At 46.8% G+C, this 16,947-nt stretch overlaps 1 protein-coding gene across 3 annotated transcripts in view; it reads left to right on the top strand.

Moving 5' to 3' along the window:
- Positions 1 to 4,721: 4,721 nt before the first annotated feature.
- The window catches only part of Insr (insulin receptor), a 132,075-nt gene continuing 119,849 nt past the window's right edge, over positions 4,722 to 16,947 (top strand). For all 3 annotated transcript variants that reach the window (XM_021170873.2, XM_021170872.2, XM_021170871.2), the window contains exon 1: positions 4,722 to 5,334. In XM_021170873.2, the coding sequence (XP_021026532.1) occupies positions 5,235 to 5,334 (100 nt within the window). In that variant the 5' untranslated portion in view covers positions 4,722 to 5,234. The remainder of the gene's footprint in view (positions 5,335 to 16,947) is intronic.

Here is a 16,947-nt window from a genome sequence, read left to right as displayed (position 1 = left end):
AGCAGGATGCACCCCATCCCCTGGGGTAGAGTTGCTAGAATGGAATACAGTGTTTCTTAGATGCTGCACAGTCACTGGACCAACTGAGCTTCCGTTCTGGTCCAAAGTAATGACTTTGGGACTAAATAAGGAAATAGTTTATTATGAGCAGTAGGAGAATGACAATATGTACCACTGTGCATGTGCAGAAGTCAGAGGACAAACTCTGCTGTTGATCTTCACCTTCCATCTTATTTGAGACAGTTTCTTATTTATCACGGAAGATGCCAGGTTATCTGTCCTTCACCTTTCTGGGTGATTTTCCAGTCTCCATCTCCCATGTCTTTGTAGAAATATTAGGTTAATAGATGAGTGCTCTACTTCATCCATGTTTGTACAGGTTCTGGGGTTCCAAACTCAGGCCCACATACTTGCTCAGTGAGCTGTTATTTCTTGAGCCACAGCCCCTGCATCAGCTTTTATGCAGGGACAGAGAGAAACAGTCAGTAACTGTGTGTGTCAATTACATTGGTGGGGACATTAGATAATCGGGCCCCACCAATGTAAACAAAATCTCCCCCAACAACAAAACAAAATCTCTTCGGGTGGGAGATGGTTTTAGGGTGAGTGGAAGCCAGAGGTGAGGCTTATTCTTTAAAGTTTATCTATTACTTGGATCATGGGCAGAAGTTAAGCTGGATGATTGATTATTCAAGATCTAAGACAGTCCAAGATCAAAATGGCTCATGATCTGTGACATTGCAACATCACAGTGTTGGCTAAAGTCAAACCTTCTTAAGGCTGGTTGTCTCTGGAAAGCAACAGCTACACTCCTGATATGCTGCTTTGAGCAGTTGGTGCCTTCCTGCAATTGAATTGGTGTTAGTTTTTATTATTATTATTTATTATTATTATTATTAATAATTTGTACAGGAGCACATGACCATGTGTTCTAGTGTATGTGAAGGCAGATCGTCTATCTCTGGGATCATTTCTTAGGAACTGTCTTCACCCCCTGCCACTCCCCCCCATGTGGGTCCTAGGAATTGAATTCTGGTCATCATGTTTTGTGTCAGGTATCTTAAAGTATCTTGATCTGCTAATCCATTTAACTGGCTCCCATTTAAAAAATATTTTTAGATAATGTGTGTGTGTGTTTCAGGGGATAACTTGTGGGAGTCAGCTTTCCTTTCCCTCTGTGGGTCCTGAGGATTAAGTTCGGGTTGTATAGCTTGGTGGTAAATATCTTTACCTGCTGAGCAGGTAAACATCTTTTCCTGGTTCCTGACTGTTTTTTGAGACAGGTCTTTCAGTGGGAACTGGCACCTAATTTTGGTTCAGCTGGCTGGCCAGAGTTCCAGGGATCTGACTGTTTCTGCCTCTCCAGTGCTGGGGTTATAAGAGTGCCATCACACCCTACACTTCTTTATGAGTTCTAGGGATTGAACTCAGGTCCCAGTGTTTGTTTAGTAAGCACTTCACCTATTGAACCATCTCTTCAGCCCTTTTGCTAATTAGTTTTTTATTCAAGGTCTCAATATGTAGCCAGTGCTGGTCTTGAGTTCACAACCTTCCTGACTTAGCCTCTAGAACATTGAGATCACAGGTGTGTACGTGTAATCACTCCTTGCTGATAGACAATGTTAGAAATTTTGTTTACATCAGACCTTTTACATCAGTCTTCTGGTGGTTTCTTGTTAAAAAACAAACCAAACCAATAACTCAGGAACTGGAGAGACAGCTAAGCAGTTAAGAGCAGTTGCTATTCTTTCAAAGGACCTGAGTTTGGTTTCCTGTCCCACCTAGGGTGGCTCACTCCAGAAGATATAACTCCCTACTACCAAATAAAAATAAGGTTTGGCATGGGGCATACCTTTAATCTCAGTCCCTGGGAGCCAAAGGCAGGTAGATCTCTGTGAGTTCAAGGCCAACCCAGGCTACACAGTGAGACCCTGTCTCAAAATCAAACAATTAAACAATACAAAACAAAACAAACACAAAAGAAAAAGGAAAAGAACAACAACAAAACCCCATCAGGCTTTGAGGAACTGGCTGAGCTGTATAGTATTTGCCTTCCAAGAATGAAAACCTGAATTTAGAGGTTCTTAAAACACAGAAAAAAAAAACTGGGTGCACGTGTGGTGGGTCATGCCAGTAATCCCAGAGTTTGGAAGGCAGAGATGGAAGTTCACTGATGAACTCCAGGATCAGTAAAAACTCTTGTCTCAAAAAATATGGTCTAGAGGGATCTAAGAAGACAGCTGATGTTGACCTGTGGCCCCTACAAGCACAGGCACACTTGTATATGCATATCCACACATGCTACCTTCGCAGATGCACACATTGATGCAGTGCTTCAGCATCTGCACCCTTTTCATTTCCACTCAGATTCTCCTCTTCTCTCTGCAGCTACAGCACCTGAAAACCTCAGGGCCATTGCACAAGCCCTGGATTCCACGACACATTTTCTCCCAGCTTGTCTTGACTGGCATATCTTCCTTCAGATTTCAACTTCAAGTGCTTTCTTTCCTCCATAGACACTTCTGTATCTACCCCCTTCCTTAACTCTTCACACAGGACATACACACGCACTCTACAAGGAAACAGATCATGTTGATTTTGTTTACTGGAAATCCCTCATTACGGGTGGCACGTAGATTCTTCCAGTGAACAAATATATATTAGCCCATAGGTCCATCAATAGATATGGGGGAGGCAGGTTAAAAAGCAATGACAAGCAAGACAATAAATAAGAATTTCAGGGAGGGGTATGTGCTTATGATGGAAGGGATGGGAGAAAGGGAACATAAGAACTGAAGGGGGTTTGCAAACTCTGCTCAGGGTAGGAAGCTCATTGGCGCAGAGACTCAATAAGGAGAAAGAGTGACAGTTGAGGGCAAGGTTGGGGAAAGGCTTTTAGGCAGGAGCACATTTGCATAATGCAAGGACCATGGGCCCGGTGCTAAGGATTGAACCCAGGACCTCATGTGTGCTGGGCAAGTGCTCTACCAAAGAGCCACAGTAGAGCCTAGGCTACTACTTAAAAATACTTTTGAAAAAGCATTTATTTATTTATTTAGTGTGTGTGTGTGTGTGTGTGTGTGTGTGTGTGTGTGTATACAGGCACCTTTTCTGTGGGAGCTCAAGACTGAACTCAGATCTTCAGGTTTAGCAACAAGTGCCTTTACCTGCTGAGCCATATTGTCAGGTCCACTCTTATTTTGTTTTATGTTTTATTTTATTTATTTTTAAAGTCAGGACCTCATGTGTCCCAGGCTAAGCTCCAGTCCTGATCCCCCTGCCTCTACCTTGTGAGTAATGACGTTAAAGACCTGCTTCCCAATGCTTGGCTCTTTGTTTTAGTGCTCTCTCTCTCTCTCTGTTTATGTGTATGTTTGTATGTGTGTGTGTGTGTGTGTGTGTGTGTGTGTGTGTGGTGTGGTGTGGAGTGCTAGGCCAAAGGTTGGCCTTGAGTGTCTTTCTCTATTGCTTGCCACTTTACTTTTATTTTTACCTTTTTAAAAAACAGATATTGTCAAACCCATTGCACAGACCAGCAGCTACAGTCCGGGTCTGAGTGAACATGTGAAGCAAAGGATAGAGGACTCTGTACTGCACATATTCCTAAGGCCCTGACAGGGTTAGCACTTCATGAGGTGGTTGAGCAGGGCTGCTAGTGAATGGCTTTCTTAGACATACAGCCACCTACTGGTACGTGTGTTGAAGACGAGTTATGTCTGCCCTGATCCTATATGAAGTTTCTAACGTGTTTCTAGAAGCCTTGTTATGCTCTTCTAGAGTCATTTCCTTATTGATTTCTGCTGGAATTCAGTGCTGGGTGGAGGGGGCGCAGGCCAGGGAATACAGGCTGCCCGCATTGTAGACACGTGGCTGTGGCCTGGAAGCTGGTGTCTCCAAGCTGCTGGGCGGGAGCTCACTGGGGAGGGAACTTGTTGGGCGCCTACTAGCTTCTAGAGAGAGCCAGGGTTGGGAGAATCTCGTAAGGCATTGGTAGCATAGGCTGTAAAGAAAAACAGAATCAAAGGTAAAGAATTAAAGTGAATTCCCCACGGGAGTCAAAAAGTAGTAAAAAGGAGCAAAGAAAGACAAAGTGTGCTTGGTTGAATCTGGCATCTAGGGGCATATTGGGGTGTTTATGTCCTGGGGTATCTGGCGGCATTTCCAGACTTTAAAATTGTTATTTCGGGGTAATTTGGGGTGTCTAGATCTGGCGGAGATCTAGAGTGTGCTTCAGACCTATAAATTGGAACCTCGGTGCTACTTGTGTTTGCTGCGGTCAGGAGGGGACCTAGAGGCGTCCCTAGGCTTTTAAACTGGAACCTCAGGCCTGTTTAGTGGTTTTCGAGTCAGGCTGGGATCTGGGGACCCCTAGGTTTTAAAATCGGAACCTTGGGACTCTTTGGGGCCGTTCGAGTCAGGTGCGGATATGGGCAGCTCCCGACGTTTGACAGGTGAGTCTTAGAGTTGTTTGCGTGTTTATGTTACACTGGTATCTGAGAACACTTACAAGCTTTTAAATCGTAATCTTTCTAAGCCAGCAGTTCGGGGTGTTGGGATTGGAAGAATCTGAGGTGACCCTCGGGCCTCTGAAGTTGCGGGCTCTACCGGGCAAGGGGGCAAAGGGGCCGAGGAGGCGTGGCGTTGCCAGCTCTGGCCACGCCTCCCTGAGATCTGCTGGCTTTCTCCCCCCTCCCCCCCAGCGGGCCTCACTGGAGCGCACAGTCCCTTCCCTGTCTTAATCCGCGCCACCTTTTCCCTTGGCCCGCGCGGGCCCAGCTGACGGGCTGCGTTGTTTACGGGCTGGAGTCGAGCCCTAGCTCCCGCCGCCGCCACCAGCCCAGGTGCCCTCCAGTGCGCGCGTCCCTCTGTCTCAGACTCCACACAACGCGACCCCCCCAGAGCTGCACGGAGGGCAGAAGCAGGAGACCCGGCCAGGGGACGCACCGCGGTGAGCTCTGGACCCTGGGATTGCGGGCACGGGACCGGGCCTGGGTGACCAGGGACTGTAGTCTGCGGGCCGCGCCACCGTGTTGCTTGCAGCCGAGGCCTCTGTGCTCTTCCCGGGACTGTCCCCAGGGCCCTCTAGACTGGAGAGCTGCGGCCCGTGAGCCACCGGCGTGGAAGAGAAGGACGTGCGGCCCCTAGCGCCTCTCCAGCGACCTTCTCACGGAGTATGTCCCCAGTAGGCCGGCGTGGCGTGCTCTGATCGCCCGGGTCCCAGCACTCTTACTGCTATGGGCTTCGGGAGAGGATGTGAGACGACGGCTGTGCCATTGCTGGTGGCCGTGGCCGCGTTGCTGGTGGGCACAGCCGGCCACCTGTACCCTGGAGAGGGTAAGTCTGGGACAAGGGGCGATCACAGTATGTCGGGGACACTTCTCCCACCGCCCCAGCCAATCTAGAACCCTCACCCTAAGGAGTGAGGGTCGGGGACACCCCTCTCCACCGCCACAGCCAACCTAGGGAACTCTCCCTTTGGGCTGAGTAATGGGGACAACCCTTCCCATTGCTCCATACAACTTGGAGCCCCCCAGGTCCCCACCAAGGACTCAGGGTTACAGACACCCATTTCACCACTCCAGCAATATAGTCCTTTCACTGAGAGTTGTGGACATTTCCCGTTCTTCTTCCACCAACCAAGAGCCCCCTCTCCAAGGACTGAGGGTTGAGGACTCCCGTAGCGTCCTTGTGTCTATGAAGAGTCCCCTCCCTATAGTGATCATCTTTACCCTGGGGAAGGGGAAGAGTGGGTTTGGTGGCCCTGGCCCTGTGTGAAGCCCCGGCTGACCTTGGCCTTTGTTCACTGGTCTTGTGGCTCTGTACCCCGCGTGTGTCCATCTCGGGTCTGAGGAACCTTGCCCCAGTGCCCGCCCAGTCTTCGGGTGTCTGTCCCCAGTGCACCTCTCAACTGTGTCTGTTCTTTTCTCTAAACCCAAATCTGTCCTCTGAGGCTCTTTGAGGTTGCTTTAAGTAAGTATGGTTACTGGGTTGTAACAGATTCAGACGTCTGAGCAGTTTAAACCCAAAGCCAGGGGTATCCTCTTCGATGGAGGACACTTCTTGGAAAATCGACCCCCTGTGGCTGCTATGTTTATAATTCTCTACTTCCAGATGTCTAGAGGCAAAGTCTGCGTACCTTTGGCCCCACAGCAATCATAGTAACAGTAGGAGTAGTTTTCAGGATGGCTATAATTAGAATGATTATGAGTCTCCAGGCTGGTTAGCTCTAGAACCTCCCAGTGTTCCCTGGAGGCCAACATAGTTACATACCCATTTCAGAGAGGGCTAAAATGAGGTTCAGTTAGCATACTTAACCTCATTTGTTCAGAGGCTGGTCTTATAGTTCTGTGCTTGGTTATGGCCAAGGCAGGAAGATAGCGAGTTGTTTGAAGCAAGCCCAGCTATTGAGTGAGTTTGAGGCTAGCCTGGGCTGTGTGGGACACTGTTTAAAAAAACATGCAATGACAAATGTCTTTGAGTTACTGGTTCAGCTTTCTCTGAAAATGGAAATTAATTACAAGAGGGAGGGGGTCAAGGAGAGAAGGAACTGCCACTCTTTTGTGAATGAGGGAGGTGTGTGTGTTGGGAGGAGGGTGCAGGATTATGGAACGGGTTGGGTTGATCTTGTGGAGTGGGTCTGCTAACCTGGTAATGTCTCTGAGGCCCCCAGGATCCGATATACAGAAGGTGCTTAATGAGGAATGGCCATTGGTTTGGTTTGTGCGCGAGTGCACGTGTTCGTGCGTGTGCTTGTGTGTTCGCGTGTGTTAGCAGAGGCCCTAGGTTGACATCCGGTGTTTGTCTCTGTCACTTTCAGCCTTGTGTTTTGAGTCAGGGTCTCTCAATGAACCTTGAATTTGCTGATTTGGCCACACTGCCTAGCCTGTGAGTGCCAGTTCCCCCTCCCCCTTAACCTCTTTTTATCACTAGAGTTATAGATAGATGCATGCTGAAGTGCTGCTGGCTTTTAGGTGGGTGTGGAGGAATCTGAACTCAGGTTTTCATGCTCGGGAAACAAGTGCTTTGACTTACTGAGCCATCCATCTCAGTAAGTAAAAATGGAGCCAGCCCATGGTTTGGGTTCTTATTAGGAAAACCCAAGCTTGTTAACATCTACATTGCTCTCCGAGGCCTTAAGGAAGTAGGGTTATGTGGTATATGCACCTGTGCACTTGGGCGCATAGTGTCGTACCTTGAGCTCTGTTTTTACATTTTTTTGTAATTGATTGCTCTTCCATGTCTGGACTTCCTGAGTCCAGGAGACAGAGCTTCTGGGGGATTTTAAATATACATTCAGTGTTCACAAGGATAGGGCCTGGTGTTTGCTCCTCACCGATGTTAGAACCTGAGCAGTGCTGGGCACATAGTAGGTGCATATAAACATTTGTTCCCTAATGCACACAGAAAGCCAAGACATTGGGGTTTGTGCAGTAAATATACTGGGTGTGTGGCCAGAGTGTAGCCCTCCCCGTGCACACACAAAATCCCTGGGTTTTATCCTTAGACTTACATAAACCATGTGTGGCGTTGTATGCCTGTCAGCAAGCACTCTGAAGGTATAGGCAGGTCTATCAGGAGTTCAAGGTCATCCTGGGCCAAGTTAGTGATTTTGAGGTCAGTCTGAGCTACGGGTGACCCTGCCTCAAACAACAACAAGAATATCAGGAGTCTTTGTTTTCTAGAAAATCCCCATACTTTGTAAATATGATCTCGTGAGTCCTTCCCACACCTCTTCAAAGCCTCTGGCTTTTGCATGGGAAGAAAGGGCAGGACCATAAAGGCAGCTGGCTGGCCACATGGCTAGGACGGCAGTTCCCTGCTGCCTACTGGCTTCCTCTGTTTCCTTAGTTTTGAATTTAATTAATTAATTCGTTAATCTATCTCGAGACCAGGTCCTGTGTGTAGCCTAGGCTGGCCTATGTAGACCAGGTTGTCCTCTTAACTCACAGAGACCTGCCTGCTTCTGCCCCAGAAGTCCTGGGATTAAAGTCACACATCATTATGCCCAGCTTTACTTATTATAAATTGAGTGTACGTGGGGGCAGCACGCATGTGCCACGGTGTGGGGATCAGAGGACAGCTTTCAGGAGTCAGTTCTCTTCTATGGGTTCTGGAGATTGGACTCAGGTCATGAGGCTTGGCAGCAAGTGCTGTTACCCATCTCCCTTGACCTTGTACTGGATTTCTTAATAAACACTTGCTCTTTTGGATTGGAACCTCCCGGTCCCTACTTTGGGGTAATCGTTAACAAAATCCTATCAAATGAATGAGTCGTGGTGCCTCTCAAAGGCTTGGTGTAGGGCAAGAAACTTTCTAGAACACGAGTCTGTAACGTCCACCAACAGGGTATGTTTGCTTGGGAGGGGAGGTGGCGGTGGTGGTGAGGATCTGTGTGATGCTAAGAAAGGAATGGGTGTTTTTTGAGAGATGCATCCCTAAGGGCGGGTTACCCAGTTGTCTTGGTAGCTGGGCTGGGCTAAATGGATAACTCCTCTGTTCCTCTCTTGATCAGCCTGGCTCTGGGCTGAGATAACCCTCTGAGCATTGTGAAGTGAGAGGACAAGGCAGTGTGTAGTGCTGAGAATTGGAACCCTCTGAGCGTTGGGGCATCATCAGTCAGGTTGGCTTTTGGAGGTACGAGTGGCCGCCTTCCATGGCTCATGTGTGTGTGAGTGTAGTGGATATATGTGCTCATGTGGGTGTGTTCATGTGTGTGAGGTCAGAGGTCAATACTAGATGCCTTCCTAAGTTGCTTTCAACCTTTCCTTTTTATAAAATTACTCTCTAATTAAAAAAAAAATTTAATTTTGCAGATGTATGCATGTTTTGGGCACATGTGTGTATGTGTGTGCTCATATGTGTCAGGGCGTGTGTGCAGAGGTCAGAGGTCAACCTTGTGGAGCCAGTTCTCCTCATCCATCTTTAAGTGTGTCCCAGGGGTCAGACTCAGGTCCTCAGGCTTGAGTGGCAAGCGCTTTCACCTACTGAGCCATCTTGCCAGATCCCAAGCTTGTCTTCTTAACTTCACTGCTTGGGGTCGGCTCATTCTGGGTTGTAGCGGCTGTTGTAGCTCCACTAAGGTGTTTAGTGGGCACCCTTGGTCTCTGCTAGCTTGTTGCCAGTAGCATCTTGATGCGTTTAAGTTGCAACAATGAAAAATAGCTTCAATCATTACAGATACTGTCTCAGACACTTGCCTGCAGATGCCTTGCTTCCCCCCCTCCTCGTTCTAGAATCTTCCATCTCCTTGCAGCTCTTCTCTCTTTAAATACCTCATATACCCTAAACTCCATTAGTCACTTCTGACCTCTGATTGTCCTGTGTTCTTTCAGGGACATACTCTCACACTCTTGCTGTCTTGTCTGTTGGTTGCTATAACACAACCCCTCACCTCCCAGTCCCATCTCCTGCCAGTCTGGCCTCAGGGACCACCTTGGGTTTGTTTTCCTGGGTTCTCCAGCAGGGGTACCCTTGTTCTTTTCCTGTGTGTGGTGTGTAGGCTGCCCTTCACCTCTCTCCTGACCCACTGTGGCAGGTCTAGCTAGTCCAAGTCTTTCTTCTACAAAAGAGATCAGTAAACTGGGGAACCTGTGCTAAATTCACTGTAAAGTTTTATTGGCACAGGGCCACACACCTTTGCATACTCCTTTCTGACTACTTTCATGCCCAGATCTTAGGGAGTTAAGCAACAACAACAACAACAACGACAACAGTGACAACATGTACACGTCAGCCTTTCACCAAGACTTTTCTGGATTATGGCTTTTTTGGGGGGTGGTATTTGGCTTCAGATCTAGGAACTTGAACATGGCAGATAAGTGCTGAGCCACTGAACGTCCTTCTTCCTCCATCTCCTTCCTTCTTTCTCCCTTCATCTCTTCTTTTTTCCCCCTTCTTCCTTATCTTTCTTCCTTTTTATTTCTAACTTCCTTTCCACTCCTCCCAACCATCTTCTTCTTCTCCTCCCCTTCCCCCTCTTCCTCTAACATATTTCCTTATTTTCTTTTTCATTTTGGAGACAGGCTCATACATAGCCTAGGTTAGCCTCAAATTTCTTACGTAACTGAGAAGAATGTTGAACTCTCAGGCCTCTTGCTTCTGTGTGCTTGGATGACAGGGGTGAGCCCGGTATACATCATCTGGTAGATGCAGAACTGGGCATGGAACCCAGGGCTTTGCTTTGCTGGGCAAGCTCTAGAAAAACTGAGCCACATCTCCAGCTTTCTATGTAATAAACATAACTAGCCTTTATCTGTCCTTCATCTGTCTATTCATAACTCAAAGAGAACTCAAAGTCCTGTAGTCATTTAAAATAATATTGCTTTGGAGACTGGGAATGTGGCTCAGTTGGTAAGGTAAGTGCCTAATGTGCAGAAAGCCTTGGATTCTGTCCATCGTGCTGCTTAAATGAGGTGTGGTGTGTCCCCCGCTAACAATACTTGGTAGGTGTAGACTGAAAGATCAGGAATTGAAGCTTATCCTCAGCTACATAGGAAGTCAAGGCCAGCCTGGGCTTTAGGAGGGAGAACCTGTCTCAAAACAAAGAGTCTGGAGACATTAACTCCAGTCCCAGCTTAAGAGCACTGGTTGCTCTTCTAGAGGCCCTCAGTTTGATTTCCAGCACCCAAGTCAGGAGGCTCCTAAGTGTCTGTAACTCCAGCTCCAGGAGTCCCTGAAGAAATGCACACATACCCAGACAGACAGACAGACAGACAGACACACTTAAAACAACAACTGGGTGTCATATTGCATGCCTTTAACTCCAGCACTCAGGAGGCAGAGGCAGATCTCTGTGAGTTTAAGGATAGCCTGGTGTACATAGTGAGTTCCAGGTCAGCCAGAGCTTATATAGTGAAATCTAGTCTAACAACACACAAGCAAGCAACCCAGATCCAAAACACCCAACTCTCCCAAAACATCAAACAAACAAAAAACAACCTCAACAAAACAAGACTTAAAAATAAATACATGTTATTTTATGAAAATTACTGTTGCCTGTTGAAGATTTTATGTGAGCTGAAGTGCTGTCTCCTTCTGAGCCTCACCTCTTCCTCTGGATAGAGCCCATTTGTGCACAGCTGTACACTTCTCCAAACATCTGCCTGTTCCCTCTCAATCCTTGGATCCCCTAATTCCATCCTGGCTAAGGAAAGGGTAGAAGGAAAATGACTTTTCTTTCTCTACAAGATTTTGTTTCCCCCCTCCCCTTCTGCCTAGTTAGTTCATGCTGACTGCAAGACTTGCTTTCTATATGTATTTACCTATTCTTTTGGTTTTTATTATCTATCTATCTATCATCTGTCTGTCTGTCTGTCTGTCTGTTGTCTATAAATTTTTTTGAAACAGTGTTTCGCTGTGTAGTGCTGGCTATCCTGGAACTCACTTTGTCGACCAAAGATCTCAAACTCAGAGATCTGGCTGCCTCTGCCTCCCCAGTGCTGGAATTAAAGCCACCACACTCAGCTTATTCTTTAATTTTTTAAAGATTTTGTTTTTAATTATTTGTCTGTGTCAGTGTGGGTTTGTGCATGTGAGTGCAGTGTCTGTGGAGACCAGATGAGTGTGTAAGATCCACCTGGAACTGGAGTTCCAAAGCATTGTGAGTTGCCCAGCATGGGTCTGGAACTGAACCCTGGTTGTCTGCAAGAACAATATGAACTGCTGGGCAGTGGTAGCACATGCCTTAGGAGGCGGAGGCGGGGGCGGGGGCAGGGGCAGGGGCAGGGGCAGGGGCAGGGGCAGGGGCAGGGGCAGGGGCAGGTGAATTTCTGAGTTCGAGGCCAGCCTGGTCTACAGAGTGAGTTCCAGGACAGCCAGGGCTACATAGAGAAACCCTGTTTCAAAAAAGCCAAACAAACAAACAAACAAAAAACAATATGAACTATTAACCACTGAACCATCCAGTCCCATTTTTGATTTTAAGCCATGTGTATAGATGTGTGTATTCTAACACTCAGACTCAGAACAGTTTCATCAATGGCTATACTCTCTGTTACCACCTCTTTACCATTTTTTAAATTTTTAATTAACTCATTAATTAAAACATTTCTTAGGGCAGGATTTTACTGTGTAGCTGAGGCTGGCCTGGAACTGCCAATGTGTAGCCCAGGTTGGCCTGGATCTTGTGGTGATCATCCTGCCTCTGCCTCCAGAGTGCCAGGATTACACGTCTGTGCCACCATCCCAGCTTCCACCACTCTGATGCCATAATTCCATCCCTATAATCTATAATCTATAGATTATATACTATAATATAATCTCTGTTTCCAGAGCGAAAGAAAAAGTCCTGTTATTAGATGAATAAATTCTTAAGACTGAAAGTTTTGGTCCTTTTATCCCCAGGCCCTAGTATTTATAAAGTTGCTTGCTCGCTGAAATTTATTTGGAACCCCTAGATTAATTCCTGTGATACACTTATGGTTATTCGAGGACACTCAAAACTAAAAAAAATTGGAGCTTTGAATTTGCAGGCCAGCAAGGTAACACTCTACGTTCTGCAACACAAAGCTGGCCCATGCATGCCATGTTCATGACTGGGGTTCAGTGCATGCGGATATTTTGTTATTGTATTTTCTTTTTGTTTGTTTCTTGTTTTCCCTTTGAGGCAGTAACTCAGTAGTTCAGGCTGATATAAGATTCAGTGTGCAGCTAAGGATGGTCTTGATCTCCTGATCCCCATGCCTCCACCTTCTGAGTGCTGGGATTATAGACGCGCACTCCCACACCTGGTTTATGCTGGGGATGGAATCCGGGCTTTGTGCATGCATGGTAGGCCAGTCCTTTATCCACTGAGCTACAGCTAGAGCCGACAACTGTCTAGGCTTCCTGTCTGCTCATTTTTGTGTCTTTTGTTGGGGATCTGGCTATTAAAATGACCCCCTGAAGGCACACAGGCTGTACCTCAGAGAGTCTGTGTACTCAGAGATACTTGGCAATCATTTGTGTTCACCGTTGCACTGTGCAGGATAGCCAAGCACTAGGAACAGCCTAGATGTTTATTGGCAGATGAATGGACAAAGAAAACATAGTTTATAAAATGGAATTTTATGCAGCCATTAAGAAAAATGTAATCATGGCATTTTAAAGAAAATGAATGTAACTAGAGATCATTATGTTAAGAGAAATAATCCAGATCCAGAAAGACAAAAACCCACCTACACCATGTTCTCTTTCATATATGGGATATAGGTTAAAAAGTATATGTGGTATGTGTCTGTGTCTGGTGTGTGTGTGTGTGTCTGTGTGTCTGTGTATCTCTGTGTGTGTATGGTTGTGTGTGTGTGTGTCTGTGTATGGTGTCTGTGTATCTGTGTGTCTATGTATGCTGTGTGTGGGTGTATAGTGTGGTATGTGTGCCAATGTGTGTGGTATGTATGTTTACATAGGAGATTGTGAGAGGGGAGGAAGAGATCTTAAGGGAGGTGGGAAATCAGTTGATGGAATGCCTGTGATAACAGAGTCAGAGGTGAGCTGGGGCTGTGCTCAGTGGGTAGAGTGCTTGCCTAGTAAGTGTGAAAGTTTCCATCCTCAGCACCACATAAACAAGACCCATAGCTGCTGTCCTATCACTCAGGGGATGAAGGCAGGAGGATCAGAAGGATCTGTTGTCCTTGGCTATGTCGTGAGTTTTAGGCCAGTATGGGCTACATGAGACCTTATCTCAAAAGTAAATAAATACGTGATTGTGAGCAGACACTCCTGAGGCACCCAGCCCATTATCAGGTAATTTAGGGTGTTCCATGGGACAGAACTAATATAAACAATTGGTTGTAGGTGTTCCTCATTATTGGGGTGTGACAGTTTTGAGTTTCAATTTCCCGTCTAGAGTACTTTGGAATATAAACGATTGTTTTTGCTAATATTTTCATCCTTGGTTATACTTTCTGGGAAGTTGAATGTGACTAGGGACACCCCTGGCTTGAGTGCCAGTGAACAGGTTGGAGTCTGTTGCGGGAAATATTAAAAAATGAACCTGCCAGCTCTTCACAGGATTAGGACACCCTTCTGCGCCCCTGCTATCCCACTAACTCTCTGGCCACGCTGGACCACAGGGCTCCCGCTGGGCCATGTCTCCGGCACGGGGTGGTGGTGGTGTTGGTAATGGTGGCGGTGGCGGGGGCCCTGGAATTTCTCTCGCTACCACGCACCCCACTGTCAGCTATCACTTCGCAATACCCAGTACCCTGGTAGAATCAGGACTCTTAATGCTTAATTAACCAATCAGATTTATGTATCAATTACATCACAATTCACAAGATGCCAATACAATAATTTCAGAGCCAACTGATAATGATAAAAGCTTTATCCTAATATTTCTAATTTTGTGAAATCATAGCTACTTGTGGCTGGAAAACGCCAAGCAGGTACATGTCTGCAGCCTACTCCTCCTCCTCCTCCTCTGAGAGGCTTTCTGTCTCTGTCACTCTTAGCTCCGCCTCCTTTTCCCCTGTCCAATCACAGGCCTCCCACTGCCCTAATGTAGTTGGACAAGGAAAATCCTGCAGCAGGAACCAGGGAGTACTTCACTGTCTGGAGTTTAACAAACTAATTAAAAAAAAATTTTTTTTAAAAAAACATTTATTTATTTTGTGTGTATGGGTGCTTGTGGAAATCAGAAGACAACCTGCAGGAGTTGGCTCTTTCCTTCCACCATGGCGGCCAGGCGGCTAGCATCCGTACATATTCCCTGAGCCACCTCGCCAGCCCACAATTTTAACAGTTTAGAAACCGGTTCTGTTTCTTCCGGGGGGCAGGAAGGGGGATTTTTCTGGTCTGCCTGCTGAAGGGCACAGGTTGTTTCTTTGCAGTATGTAGTATGTGTATGTGTGCTCAGTAAGGTACACAAAGTGACGTGGTCAAATGCTGAACTCGCATAGTTCAGAACCCAAATCCACAAATACAGAGAGTTTTGGTTGCAAGCTTTTCCAAGTTGGGGAGACGGCTGTGAGTAAGATAATTAACTATGCAATCCTGAGGACATCTGAAGATTCTCAACATCCATGTAAAACAAAACAAAAGGAAAAACCAAACAGAAGTGGATATGTGCACCTGCATCCCCAGCACTGGAGGATGGAGACGACTGGAGGATGGATTGGTTTCCTAGAGATACTCTGAGTATATGTAAGCTGCACATCTCTTTACTTACCACACACACAAGTGATGCTGGCATACATAGCCTGCTCATCTCACTGATAACATCTTAGGGATCCTTCTGTGTCATCGAGGTGAGCCCCCTGGCATCATTTTATACTATTCTATCACATCTGGGGCTCACAGAGAGATCTTTTCTTGGTGTGTCATTCCCCTCACCACATGTTCTGAAAGGTGTGGAGGACCAGCTACAAGTGGTTGAACACAACCTCAAACTTCTCTTTCCTAACCCGTGAAACATGTAGTTTGAAAGGCAATATCTATTTCTCTTTAAATTTTTAAAATTACATTCATTTATGCAGTATGCATTTGTGCTCAGTAAGGTACACAGGTGGGGGTCAGAAGACAACTCGTGTGTGTGTGTGTGTGGTTGGTTCTCTCCTTCCATGATCCTGGGTGTTGACTTTAGGATGTCAGGCACAATGAGACATTGAGCTATTTCGTTGTCTTAGGAGAAAGCAGCTTCAATAATAAAAAGAACTCGGAAACCAGGGTCCTGGAATAGGGGACCAGGGATGGTTTTAAATACATCTGTGACTAAGGAACAGGCATTGCTGATGGTTGAAACAGACACACTCAAATTCTGACCATAAGAAAACATTTTCAGAACCTGCTGGACCTTGTCTTCCTTGCTCTTCCCAGCACGTTTCCTCTTCTGTGGTCACTGTGAGAGAAAACCACAGAAGAAGAAATTTCCAAGAGGGCTCTGGTAGCTTTTTTTCCTCCTTTTAGAATTTCCAGGCTTCTAGAAACCAGGAATCAGTCCTTTCCAATGAGACACTCTGTTTTGAGGGCTGGGTTGATGGTGGATGAGAGCTCCCTGTGAAGCCAGAAGAGTTTCAATTCAATCTCCAGCATCTGTGGGCATGACAGAGCCTAATGGGCCCTACGAGCTCACGATGAAGCTAGTGAGCCTCAGATTAATCGGAGACCCTGTCTCAAGGCAATATGGTGCAGAGTGATGGAGGAAGGCACCTGACGTCCCACTCACACATTTTCTTGTTTGGCTTCGTCCAACACGGCAGCCCGGATCCACAATTTTGAGGTTCTTGAAACTGGCCAGGGGAAGAGTTTTTAGATTACATTTTGTAATTACTTTCAACACTTACTTACTTTTGTATGGATGCATATGGGCTTGTGCAGAAGCCAGAGGATGGCTTGGAGGCATCAGCTCTTCTTTTACCATGTGGGCTCTGGGAATGGAATGCTGGTTGTCAGACATGGCAGCAATTGCCTTTACCCACTGAGCCATCGTTTTGGCTCTTAACTAAAAAGACTCACTAAGGAAAAAAAAAAGAAATTATATATGTCAGGTTCAAAGGAAACTCCATCTCCCCAAATTTTGGTTGGTTAGACAAAAGTCAGCATTTCTCAGGAACGTCAGAAGCCAAGCTCCCCTCTACTAAAAGGAGCCATTTCCCTTTATCACCGGCAGAAGGGACAGATGACTTATCTGTGGTGCCTATCAGCATGTCAGAAGTACATGGTGGCCTCCAGGCTCCCACGGTGCCAATGTATGTTGGTCTTCTCACCTCCTTCCCCACCCTGAATTTCTCCCGTACACGAGCTTTCCTCCTCCAGCTATTCCTTACAACCTATGTTCTCTCTTGGTCTTCTCCTGTGCCCACATTCTCTGTCTTCCTCTCACACTCTTCTCTGTGCCTCCTCTCTCTGCTTTGCTTCTGCTTCCTTCAGGGTCAGGGTCAGGGCCAGGGCCAGGGCCAGGGCCAGGGCCAGGGCCAGGGCCAGGGCCAGGGCCAGGGCCAGGGCCAGGGCCAGGGCCAGGGCCAGGGCCAG

Source organism: Mus caroli, chromosome 8 (genome assembly GCF_900094665.2).
Source record: "Mus caroli chromosome 8, CAROLI_EIJ_v1.1, whole genome shotgun sequence".
NCBI classification, from domain to species: domain Eukaryota; kingdom Metazoa; phylum Chordata; class Mammalia; order Rodentia; family Muridae; genus Mus; species Mus caroli.
Note: the sequence above shows the minus strand (reverse complement) of the source record. Positions and strands in the feature narration are given on the sequence as shown.